General features: G+C 44.6%; 1 protein-coding gene across 3 annotated transcripts in view; it reads left to right on the forward strand.

Annotated features, from left to right (window-relative positions):
• The window catches only part of LOC122924224 (telomerase protein component 1-like), a 73,520-nt gene that overhangs the window by 15,150 nt on the left and 45,363 nt on the right, over nt 1-13,007 (forward strand). For all 3 annotated transcript variants that reach the window (XM_044275149.1, XM_044275150.1, XM_044275148.1), the window contains exons 7-14: nt 126-197; nt 280-401; nt 532-689; nt 779-888; nt 968-1,058; nt 2,692-2,866; nt 2,947-3,157; nt 5,093-5,245. In XM_044275149.1, coding sequence (XP_044131084.1) covers nt 126-197; nt 280-401; nt 532-689; nt 779-888; nt 968-1,058; nt 2,692-2,866; nt 2,947-3,157; nt 5,093-5,245 — 1,092 coding nt within the window. The remainder of the gene's footprint in view (nt 1-125; nt 198-279; nt 402-531; nt 690-778; nt 889-967; nt 1,059-2,691; nt 2,867-2,946; nt 3,158-5,092; nt 5,246-13,007) is intronic.

The following is a 13,007-nucleotide window of genomic DNA, read 5'->3' on the forward strand; positions in this document are numbered from 1 at the left end:
TATTTAATGGCTTCTAATTGCATAAAAATGCCTTTATTGAGCAAAACTGCTGTATATGAAAGACTAACAATTTTGCATACATACATTTATGAGCACTTTTCTCTGTACTTATTTTTTTATTTTAGAATTTTAGCGCATTGAAGTGTGGCAGAAATATGCGTAAACTGGAAGGTTTATGTAAACTTCTAGATAAGCAGGTGAGTTCCTCCACCACGGAGAGATTTTAGCAGGTTGACTACACATGAGGTTGTGATATTGTTATAAAATATCTTCCTACAGGTTGAACCTGCCTCTGCTAGTGCTGGAAAGAAAACAAAAGACAAGTTCTCTATGAAGAGTCTGATTCAGAGACTACATATTTCTAAGCCAGTGAATCATGTCATGAGTCTGCTTGGATGCAGGTCCATATGTCTCCCTATGTCCTTTTTTCTGATCTTTTCACTTTTCTACTTTCTCTGTCCTTATTTGTATATTTTGTGCAGCTTGGACCATGATCCTTAACTGATCCTATTTTTACGGTTTATCATACAGATATCCCAAAGACCTGAACTCCTTCTCCCGCAGTGGTCTTGAAGGTCCTTGGCAGTCCCATCTATCAGGCCAGAGAATGAAATTAAAGCAGCCTGAAACATGGGAAAGGGAGTTGAGTCAGAAAGGGAACACAGGCCCAGTATGGGAGGGCTTGCTTGGTGAGTGTCAACAAGTATGAGGTCCTCCTATGATCACAAATTTTCATTGCACCAAAAATATTGGCCTTTTTTTTTTTTGTGTTTCTCAGACAATCGTAAAGTACCCTTCATGGCATTATTAAGGAATCTGAGGAATATGATAGGAGCAGGTATCGGTGAAAAGCATCATAGGGAAGTAACTGCATATTTGTCCAACCAGGTATGACCTGCATGTAACAGAAGCTTGCTTGATGTGTCAGTGATTGTCATTATTTGACATGCACTTTTTATTTTTGTAGAATGCGGTCATCAAAAGCCGTCTTTTCCCATTTCGCTTTCTCTCTGCTTACAAAGTCATTCATGACCTAGAGTGTCAGCTAAGTAGGGCAGGTGAGTTGTCTGTGAAATAGGCAGATTGTAATATAAATAATCTTAGGGTGCCTTCACACGTGGCGGATTGTTTTGCCAATCAATTCTATTTATTTGTATGAGGCTTGCAGGAATCCAATACCACCAAAAAATCCCATTCACATAAGTGGAACTGATTGTGACGCGTATGAAGGCAACCTAAGGTTACCGGCACAGGGGTGCGGGCTTCTAAACAGAATTTAATGTGTACCAGATCCGCACCAAAACATGCATGGGTTACTTGCGAATTTTGATGCGGTTTTCTTTGCAAAGGGTGAAATCTACAGAAACAATTGACATGCTGCAGATTTCAAAATCCACACACAAAAAAATTATAAAAAGTGTACATGAGACTTGTCAAATCTCATTCAGTTGGCTGCACTGTATTACGCTGTGGGTTTTCTGCCCGTGCCTTGCAAAATGTGCAGGTATCCTAAAGGGGACCTGTCCTGTCTCCCAACACAAAGATGGCACAGCACTCCACTCCATATTACATCTATCAGACAATCCCACACTCTTTGGGTCCATTCACACGTCAGTAAGTGTTCTGTGGATCCTCAAATTGCGGATCCGCAAAACACGGACACTTGCAATGTGCGTTCCGCAATTTGCGAACCGCACATCACCGGCACTATAATAGAAAATGCCTAATCTTGTCCGCAATTGCGGATGTGGAAGTGTGGATCCGCAAATGCGGATGCGGACAGCACATTCTGGCCCCATTGAAAATGAATGGGTTTGCACCCGTTCCGCTAAATTGCAGAATAGATACGGACCCATTTTGCGGACGTGTGAATGGACCCTTTAGCTGATTTTCAAAATATGTTTCTATTTATAAGGAATCCAATTATATTGCAAGTGATGTTTCAGTCCTATAGACCTTTATCAAATGCAGCTTGCCTGGGCAATACTGCAGGAATCGTGCAGAGAGATGCAGCTGCTAGTGAATTTCGCCCAACATGGTTATTTTAGTAAATATTTGTATTCTTGATGAAATAACTAAAGAACTCTGTAAGCCCCCTCCCCAGACATGTATAACGAAATTGATAACAGGGTGTTACAATTCCCCGTGTGAAAAGGGTGTCTCATGTTGTTAGACCAAAGCTGACCCATTGCATTGACAATAGGGGCATGGTAAAGCACAGAAAAGGTGCTCCACGTTTTTATTTTATGGGGATAACTAAGTATTGACTAAAACAGACATGCCAGGTGAGCTGATAGATGGTCTTTAACAATCTGTTCAAAGCAACGAAAATATAAATAATAGTATGCAATAGTATACTCTAAAAAAGTTATATATAATGTATTAATTTATTACCACTAAACACTCAAGTGGCTGTATGAAGGGCTCCAATCTTGCCTGTGGATTGTGTCTGGCTTTGCAGCTCAACCTCATTCAAGTAAATGAGCTGCAATACCCGACACAGCCACTAGGCAAGAGTGGTGTTGTTTCTGAGGGAAGAAAGCTGATCCTTTTTTCTAATCTCACACAACCACTGTACGTGCAATTGTTAAATATAAGCTAAACCTAAATGATATTCCACACAGATAGAACAAGTGCACACTGTATTGTGACAAGGTAATATCTACGCTCTTTCATCTCCTTCTTGTACAGAGGAGCCATTCCCCACCAATAGTGCCCTCCTCCAACGAATCTTTCGCAAAGAAAAGAAGAATATTCCACAGCTATCTCGCAAGAGTTTCTCTCGATCTGAACTGAGAGCATGTTTGGCTTTTCCAGTTATCCATCGCCTTCTTAAAAGACAGAAAGAAGCCCTTAGGAAAGCCAGGTAAGGACTTTACGCCAGAAGACTAGAGCTGAGAAATGGAATGGCTTTCTATTGATCACTTTTCTTTTATCTGTCTTAAGGACGATAAAATTTAATGAAGATATTGTGGCGAGGTATAAGAAATCACTGGAGGAGGCCATTCGGATATCGGCACGTCACAATATCCCACCGATACCTGGACGTACAGTGATACTCATGTGTGTGGATTCCTCAATGTATGCATCGTGCCATGGAGCCAAAGAACTAGCCGTTAGCAGTTATGAGCCCTTTGAGAGAAGAGAACCACCCTCAGTGAGTAATATCACCACAAACTGATGTAATTACTATTGATGACCTCAGGATAAGTATTCAATATCAAACCGGTGGGGATCCAAATCCCAGGGCCCCTGCTGATCAGCTGGTAAAAGAGGCTGGGCGCTCCATGTCATGTGGCCCAGTTGCAGCTTAGCCTCATTCAAGTCAACGGGGCTGAGCTGCAATACTAAGCACTGCCACTATACCATGTACGGCGCTGTGCTTGGAGATCTCCTGGGAGCCTGCAGCACTCGCCATAGCTGCCTGAGAACAAAAGGATGGAGCATGTAGAAATCCAACATGCCTAACCCTTTTTCGCTTTCAAGGTCTGCTCTCAGATGACCTGTTTTTTTTTGTTTAGTTTTTTTTGTAAATTCTTGTATATCCTGGATCATTATTATTTTTTAGAACACATTCCTGTGTTATTCCTCCTGAAAATCCATTAAATAGACATAATTTTTCTTGTCAAAGTGTTGCTATACACTCAATCAGTGTTTGCATTGAAAAGTATCAATGTGTAGTGACGCAACCCCATAAAGGTTGTAGGTGTCTATTTAGGGTCCATTCACACGTCTGTATGTGTTTTGCGGATCCGCAAAACATGGACACTGGCGATGTGCGTTCTGCATTTTGCGGACCGCACATTGCCGGCACTCTCATAGAAAATAGGACATGTTCTTTTTTTTTTTTTTTTTTGCAGAACAGATGCGGACCCATTTTGCGGACGTGTGAATGGACCCTTGCCAAGAGCAATTCTTGAGGAATGGCACAACAGAGTTTTACAGGGGTTTTTCTGTGGAAAGCATTTATTTCCTATCCATGGAATCAGTGATAAATGTTGGATAGTTATCAGTCTGACCGCTAGGATGCCCAGTGATCCCGAGAGCAGAGGGTCCGCTGCCCTGTTCGATTCAGTTCTAAAATGCTCCAAAATTCTTAATATATGAGATATACAAGTGCTTTTTAAAACCTTCATGCTTGGGAAGCTGACGGCTCTTCATGGGGCCCATATGTAGCACATATTAGGATGATTTCCATTGTTGTGTGCAGTATTCCAGCATTGAACGTCACCGTCAGAATATGTCCCCTGCCCTCACGTATGACAGGCCACTCTTCTTTCTCAATTACCTCTGGCCACTGCATTGAGGCAGAAGGAGGTCAGGACCATCCTAAAATGAATATTTCAGAAAGTAACTTTATTAGGGTACTTTCACACAAGCGTTAGAGGAATCCGGCTGGCAGAACTGCCTGCCGCATCCGGAAATCTGTGTGCAAACGGGTATCATTTGTTTCCAGATCCGGATGCATCGAAAAACCGGATCCGTCCCTCCGGTGTCATCTGGAAAAAACGGATCTGGTAGTTATTTTTTTTCCCCACATTTTTAAAGGTCTGAGCATGCGCAGACCGGGAAACCGGATCCGTTTTTCCAGAACACTTGGTACCGGATCCGGCATTAATACCTTTCAATTAAAATGAATGCCGGATATGGCATTCCGGCAAGTGTTCCAGAATTGTGGCCGGAGAAAATACAGCAGCATGCTGCAGAACCGTAAGAGTGACTGAACTGAAGACATCCTGAACGGATTGCTCTCCATTCAGAATGCATGGGGATAAAACTGATAATTTTTTTTTTTTTCCAGTATTGAGCCCCTAGGATGTAATTCAATACTGGAAAACTTTAACGCAAGTGTGAAAGTACCCTTAGCTAAAAATGTTGACATAACTGTGTCAGTATTTAGTGTGTCCTGATGCTACACATCTAACTGGACAAATTGTAGGCCCTACTATCGTGCACACTGTATCAGTACCATCATGGGACAATGTTTGCACATTTACAGTGTGTACTAGAATATGTAATGTGTGATACTTGACTCTGTATGTATGATATTACAGACATATAGGCTTCTTTACGTGTATTCTCCTCTTCCTAGCTCATGGATGTGGGTTTACTGTTGAGCCTGATGGTGATGGACACAGCAGAAAACGTTGAGCTTATTCTGTACAATCAAAACCACTATGCCAAGGTTGACCACTCTTCATGTCCCCTCCTGGAACGTGTGAGCGAGGTTAAGCAGCAAGCTGAGGTAAAACAAGACTGAGATTTAAATGTGTAGGATGTGAAGCCATGTTTTTAGTACTTTAGCGATGTATAGATCATCTTGTGTGAAATAAGCAAAAGGTGGTTTTGGTCACCACGTACTTATTTCAGTAACACAAATACTGAAAACATGTACGGTAATAAAAGTATTAGAATTCCAGAGACTATATAACCTACAGAACTGTATATTCCTTCTAATCAATCCTCTAACTGTTTATCAGACTGCGCAGCTTTGTTTGTAGTCTGTAACCATGGAAACACAGGTCTGCATAGGTTCTGTAGGGATATTATTAATCGTCTCTATTTGCAGCATTAGTTTTTTTGTTTTGTTTTTTAGATGTATTGGAGCAATACAAAATTGTTTGAAAAAGTGAACATAACTTTTAGATTTAAATAGGTTTTTACAGAAACTACATATCCCCTGTCCACAGGATGAGGGAAAAGTGTCTGGAGGGTGTCCAACTGCTAGGACTCGATTTCCCCACTTGAATAAAGCGGTGGTCATGCATGTCTGCTGCTGCTCCATTCATCTTTATGGGACTCCTGAAGATACTTCAGTATAGTGCTCAGCTATCTCTGACAGTCCCTGCTGAGGTTTTGGCGGTTCCCTCACTATATGCATTTTTTTTCAGAGGATGTTTCTAGTTAGTTCTGTAAATTTAAAATGTTTCTTTGCTCTGGACATTTAGGGCATTTTATAACACGGGTTGTTTGCAAGTTTGTGGCTTTCAGAAATTGACGTTTGGAAGCCAAAAGTTGCAAAAACTGAGACTTTTCCCTGGCCACAGCAGCCTGGCATATTTACTATAATTTATGGCAGAAAACTGTCATACATTTTAGGTCAAATCTATGCCAGCTCCAAACTGGTATATTTCAAAGTCTGATCTGTGATGGGGAGAGAGCTGCAGCAGAAAAGACACTCCCCCCTGAGCTGCAGCAGAAAAGACACTCCCCCCTGAGCTGCAGCAGAAAAGACACTCCCCCCTGAGCTGCAGCAGAAAAGACACTCCCCCCTGAGCTGCAGCAGAAAAGACACTCCCCCCTGAGCTGCAGCAGAAAAGACACTCCCCCCTGAGCTGCAGCAGAAAAGACACTCCCCCCTGAGCTGCAGCAGAAAAGACACTCCCCCCTGAGCTGCAGCAGAAAAGACACTCCCCCCTGAGCTGCAGCAGAAAAGACACTCCCCCTGAGCTGCAGCAGAAAAGACACTCCCCCCTGAGCTGCAGCAGAAAAGACACTCCCCCCTGAGCTGCAGCAGAAAAGACACTCCCCCCTGAGCTGCAGCAGAAAAGACACTCCCCCCTGAGCTGCAGCAGAAAAGACACTCCCCCCTGAGCTGCAGCAGAAAAGACACTCCCCCCTGAGCTGCAGCAGAAAAGACACTCCCCCCTGAGCTGCAGCAGAAAAGACACTCCCCCCTGAGCTGCAGCAGAAAAGACACTCCCCCCTGAGCTGCAGCAGAAAAGACACTCCCCCCTGAGCTGCAGCAGAAAAGACACTCCCCCCTGAGCTGCAGCAGAAAAGACACTCCCCCCTGAGCTGCAGCAGAAAAGACACTCCCCCCTGAGCTGCAGCAGAAAAGACACTCCCCCCTGAGCTGCAGCAGAAAAGACACTCCCCCCTGAGCTGCAGCAGAAAAGACACTCCCCCCTGAGCTGCAGCAGAAAAGACACTCCCCCCTGAGCTGCAGCAGAAAAGACACTCCCCCCTGAGCTGCAGCAGAAAAGACACTCCCCCCTGAGCTGCAGCAGAAAAGACACTCCCCCTGAGCTGCAGCAGAAAAGACACTCCCCCCTGAGCTGCAGCAGAAAAGACACTCCCCCCTGAGCTGCAGCAGAAAAGACACTCCCCCCTGAGCTGCAGCAGAAAAGACACTCCCCCCTGAGCTGCAGCAGAAAAGACACTCCCCCCTGAGCTGCAGCAGAAAAGACACTCCCCCCTGAGCTGCAGCAGAAAAGACACTCCCCCCTGAGCTGCAGCAGAAAAGACACTCCCCCCTGAGCTGCAGCAGAAAAGACACTCCCCCCTGAGCGGCAGCAGAAAAGACACTCCCCCCTGAGCGGCAGCAGAAAAGACACTCCCCCCTGAGCGGCAGCAGAAAAGACACTCCCCCCTGAGCGCAGCAGAAAAGACACTCCCCCCTGAGCGGCAGCAGAAAGACACTCCCCCCTGAGCGGCAGCAGAAAAGACACTCCCCCCTGAGCGGCAGCAGAAAAGACACTCCCCCCTGAGCGGCAGCAGAAAGACACTCCCCCCTGAGCGGCAGCAGAAAAGACACTCCCCCCTGAGCGGCAGCAGAAAGACACTCCCCCCTGAGCGGCAGCAGAAAAGACACTCCCCCCTGAGCGGCAGCAGAAAAGACACTCCCCCCTGAGCGGCAGCAGAAAAGACACTTCCCCCCCTGAGCTGCAGCAGAAAAGACACTTCCCCCCTGAGCTGCAGCAGAAAGACACTCCCCCTGAGCTGCAGCAGAAAAGACACTCCCCCCTGAGCTGCAGCAGAAAAGACACTCCCCCCTGAGCTGCAGCAGAAAAGACACTCCCCCCTGAGCTGCAGCAGAAAAGACACTCCCCCCTGAGCTGCAGCAGAAAAGACACTCCCCCCTGAGCTGCAGCAGAAAAGACACTCCCCCCTGAGCTGCAGCAGAAAAGACACTCCCCCCTGAGCTGCAGCAGAAAAGACACTCCCCCCTGAGCTGCAGCAGAAAAGACACTCCCCCCTGAGCTGCAGCAGAAAAGACACTCCCCCCTGAGCTGCAGCAGAAAAGACACTCCCCCCCGAGCTGCAGCAGAAAAGACACTCCCCCCCCCCCCCCCCCCCCCGAGCCGCAAGCTTGAAATGAATCTCCCCCCCGAGCCGCAAGCTTGAAAGGAATCTCCCCCCCGAGCCGCAAGCTTGAAATGAATCTCCCCCCCGAGCCGCAAGCTTGAAAGGAATCTCCCCCCCGAGCCGCAAGCTTGAAATGAATCTCCCCCCCGAGCCGCAAGCTTGAAAGGAATCTCCCCCCTGAGCCGCAAGCTTGAAATGAATCTCCCCCCTGAGCCGCAAGCTTGAAATGAATCTCCCCCCTGAGCCGCAAGCTTGAAATGAATCTCCCCCCTGAGCCGCAAGCTTGAAATGAATCTCCCCCCTGAGCCGCAAGCTTGAAATGAATCTTGGCAGAGTAAGCGCTGGTTCTAGCTTTCTTAGAAAGAGGTGGTCGTGTACTATATGATTTCTGGTTTTCATAGTCATGGGATAACCCTTTAAGTGTCTCTTTAAAGGGAACCTGTCATGTGGCTATTTGATTATAATCTAACTAATTATATACAATCATTAACCCTTTCATGACCAAAGGTCATTGATGCCCCAGTGTCCAGGTCAAAATTTACAAATCTGACATGCATCACTTTAAGTGGTAATAGCTTTGGAACACTTTTACTTATCCACGCCATTCTGAGATTGTTTTCTCGTGACACATTGTACTTAATGACAGTCATAAATTTGAGTCAATATACAGTACAGACCAAAAGTTTGGACACACCTTCTCAATCAAAGAGTTTTCTTTATTTTCATGACTGAAAATTGTAGATTCACACTGAAGGCATCAAAACTATGAATTAACACATGTGGAATTATATACATAACAAAAATGTGTGAAACAACTGAAAATATGTCATATTCTAGGTTCTTCAAAGTAGCCACCTTTTGCTTTGATTACTGCTTTGCACACTCTTGGCATTCTCTTGATGAGCTTCAAGAGGTAGTCACCTGAAATGGTTTTCACTTCACAGGTGTGCCCTGTCAGGTTTAATAAGTGGGATTTCTTGCCTTATAAATGGGGTTGGGACCATCAGTTGCGTTGTGGAGAAGTCAGGTGGATACATAGCTGATAGTCCTACTGAATAGACTGTTAGAATTTGTATTATGGCAAGAAAAAAGCAACTAAGCAAAGAAAAACGAGTGGCCATCATTACTTTAAGAAATGAAGGTCAGTCAGTCCGAAAAATTGGGAAAACTTTGAAAGTGTCCCCAAGTGCAGTCACAAAAACCATCAAGCGCTACAAAGAAACTGGCTCACATGCGGACCGCCCCAGGAAAGGAAGACCAAGAGTCACCTCTGCTGCAGAGGATAAGTTCATCCGAGTCACCAGCCTCAGAAATCGCAGGTTAACAGCAGCTCAGATTAGAGACCAGGTCAATGCCACACAGAGCTCTAGCAGCAGACACATCTCTAGAACAACTGTTAAGAGGAGTCTGTGTGAATCAGGCCTTCATGGTAGAATATCTGCTAGGAAACCACTGCTAAGGTCAGGCAACAAGCAGAAGAGACTTGTTTGGGCTAAAGAACACAAGGAATGGACATTAGATCAGTGGAAATCTGTGCTTTGGTCTGAGTCCAAATGTAAGATCTTTGGTTCCAACCACCATGTCTTTGTGCGACAAAGAAAAGGTGAACGGATGGACTCTACATGCCTGGTTCCCACCGTGAAGCATGGAGGAGGTGTGATGGTGTGAGGGTGCTTTGCTGGTGACACTGTTGGGGATTTATTCAAAATTGAAGCCATACTGAACCAGCATGGCTACCACAGCATGCTATTCCATCCGGTTTGCGTTTAGTTGGACCATCATTTATTTTTGAACAGGACAATAACCCCAAACACACCTCCAGGCTGTGTAAGGGCTATTTGACCATGAAGGAGAGTGATGGGGTGCTGTGCCAAATGACCTGGCCTCCACAGTCACCGAACCTGAACCTAATCGAGATGGTTTGGGGTGAGCTGGACCGCAGAGTGAAGGCAAAAGGGCCAACAAGTGCTAAGCATCTCTGGGAACTCCTTCAAGACTGTTGGAAGACCATTTCAGGTGACTACCTCTTGAAGCTCATCAAGAGAATGCCAAGAGTGTGCAAAGCAGTAATCAAAGCAAAAGGTGGCTACTTTGAAGAACCTAGAATATGACATATTTTCAGTTGTTTCACACTTTTTTGTTATGTATATAATTCCACATGTGTTAATTCATAGTTTTGATGCCTTCAGTGTGAAACTACAATTTTCATAGTCATGAAAATAAAGAAAACCCTTTGAATGAGAAGGTGTGTCCAAACTTTTGGTCTGTACTGTATATCACCTTTATTTATGAAAAAATCCCAAATTTACCCCAAAATTAAAAAAATTGGCAATTTTCTAAATTTCAATTTCTCTGCTTCTAAAACAGAAAGTGATACCTCATAAAATATTTATTACATAACATTCCCCACATGTCTACTTTATGTTGGCATCATTTTGGAAATGTTATTTTATTTTTTTAGGACATTACAAGGCTTAGAATTTTAGAAGCAATTCTTAACATTTTTAAGACAATTTCCCAAACCCACTTTTTAAGGACTAGTTCAGGTCTGAAGTCACTTTGTGGGGCTTACATAGTGGAAACCCCCCATAAATGACCCCATTGTAGAAACTACACCCCTCAAGTTACTTAAAACCAATTTTACAAACGTTATTAACCCTTTAGCTGTTCCACAAGAATTAAAGGAAAATGGAGATGAAATTTCTAAATTTCACTTTTTTAGCAGATTTTCTATTTTATTGCATTTTTTTCTTTAACACATTAAGGGTTAACAGCCAAACAAAACTCAATATTTATTACTCTGATTCTGCGGTTTACAGAAACACCCCACATGTGGTCGTAAACTGATGTAAGGGCGCACGGCAGGGCGCAGAAGGAAAGGAACACCGTGTGTTTTTTGGAAGGCAGATTTTGCGGGATTGGTTTTCTGAACGCCATATGTTTTTTTATTTTTCTACCGATCGTCTTGTGCAGGGGCTCATTTTTTGCAGAAAGAGTTGAGGTTTTTATTGGTACCATTTTTGGGTATATAGGATTTTTTGATCATTCATTATTACACTTTATGGGACAAGGTGGGCAAAAAAATGGCTGTTTTGGAACATATTATTTATTTTTTTTTTTTTTTTTTTTTTTTTTTTTTTTTTTTTTTTTACAGCGTTCATCTGAGGGGTTAGGTCATTTGACAGTTTTATAGAGCAGACTGTTACGGACGTGGCAATACCCAATATGTATACTTTTTCTTATTTATTTATTTAAGTTTTACACATTAATAGCATTTATCAAACCAAAAAAATGTTGTTTTAGTGTCTCCATAGTCTGAGAGCCCAACCTTTTTTATTTTTTGGGCGATTCTCTTAAATATGGGCTCATTTTTTGCGGGATGAGGTAACGGTTTGATTGGTACTATTTTGGGGTATATACGCCTTTTTTGATCGCTTGGTGTTGCACTTTTTGTGATGTAAGGTGGAGCCGCCGCCATCACACACGCCATCACACACACAAGGGGGACCGCATCGGGGGCAGGGGACAGGGGGCAGCGCTGGAAACGGGGGAGAGAGGGGCAGCATTTCACTTATTACAGATCGCGGCAGGAGGGGGCGGACCGCATCGGGGGGGGCAGTATAAGATGATGGACAAGAAGGGGGCACAGATCGCGGCAGGAGGGGGCGGACCGCATCGGGGGCAGGACAAGAACAAGAAGGGGGCACAGATCGGGGGCTTCATGGGGGCACAGATGGGGGGCTTCAGGACACATTACCGATTTCAGGCTCTGATCTGCAGAGCGCAGATCAGAGCTTGAAACCGGCATTTTAACACTGCTGCGATCCAATTGGTTAGTCTGCACAGACTAACCAATCGGATCGATTGCCGGCAAGGGGCCACTCTGATTGGTCCCTTGCCGGCATTACTGCACTGTATGCTGTCCGTGACAGCATACAGGGCAGGGGCAGAAGCTTTAATCCAAGCGCTTTGCAGCGCTTGGATTAAAGAGCTGCCAGAACGTGTATATATACGTGGTAGCTGCACGGGTATGTGCACGGGGTATGCTGGCCAATCGCAGCACACAGCTCATAGACTGGCTATGAGCTGTGCGCTGCGATTGGCCAGTGCTGCAGCAAGGGACACTCCTCCTACAAAAAATCAGTCCAGTACAACAGACGGAGCTGAGACACCGGAGCCTATACCCGGCGAACGGAGCGGCACCCAGGCATACTAGTAAGTGCAGGGGGACCCCTGGGTGCCGCTCTGCCCACAGATAGAGTTAGTTTTTAGTTTGTATACGAGTGAAAGGTCCTCTTTAAGTCGCCTTTTCCTGGCATTTCTGGTGAGTTGAGCCAGGACCAGGAAGTTGAGAACAGCAGGAAAGGATCAGCGTGAGAATGGTAGTGGTGGGGGATGGGTGAGGGATGAGTATGTTTTTTTTTTTTTTTTTGGAATTATCCCATAATTTTGTTAAAAATGTAAATCGAACATCATATAGTACATGGCAATCTCTTTCTAACAAAGCCAGAACCAGCCCTGTACCTCATAGGGGTCCAGAGATCTCCCCATCCATTGTTCTGCTAGATTTATATCAGGCTGACAGATCAAGGGGAGTGTCTTTTCTGCTGCTGCTCAGGAGGCAGTTGAAGGATAAAACTGAGCATGTGCAGCCTTCTCCAGTGACAAACAAATAAAAAAATAACTTAGTGGCTATACATTTTTTTTTTTATTACATACAATTACAAAAGTATTTTGATCCAGGTGCTGGTTTGAAAACTGTATAATATTTTTTGTGGGACAACCCATTTTTAATATTTCCCCTGGAAAACCCCTTTTAAACAACATGATCTTAAAAGCTGGACATTCAAGATTCCCATTAACACTACTTAAAACAAATGGTCCCTGAGCTGAGGGTTTTGGGACTGGCGATGTTTGTT

The sequence above is a fragment of the Bufo gargarizans genome, unplaced genomic scaffold (assembly GCF_014858855.1).
Source record: "Bufo gargarizans isolate SCDJY-AF-19 unplaced genomic scaffold, ASM1485885v1 original_scaffold_917_pilon, whole genome shotgun sequence".
In the NCBI taxonomy this organism is placed as follows: domain Eukaryota; kingdom Metazoa; phylum Chordata; class Amphibia; order Anura; family Bufonidae; genus Bufo; species Bufo gargarizans.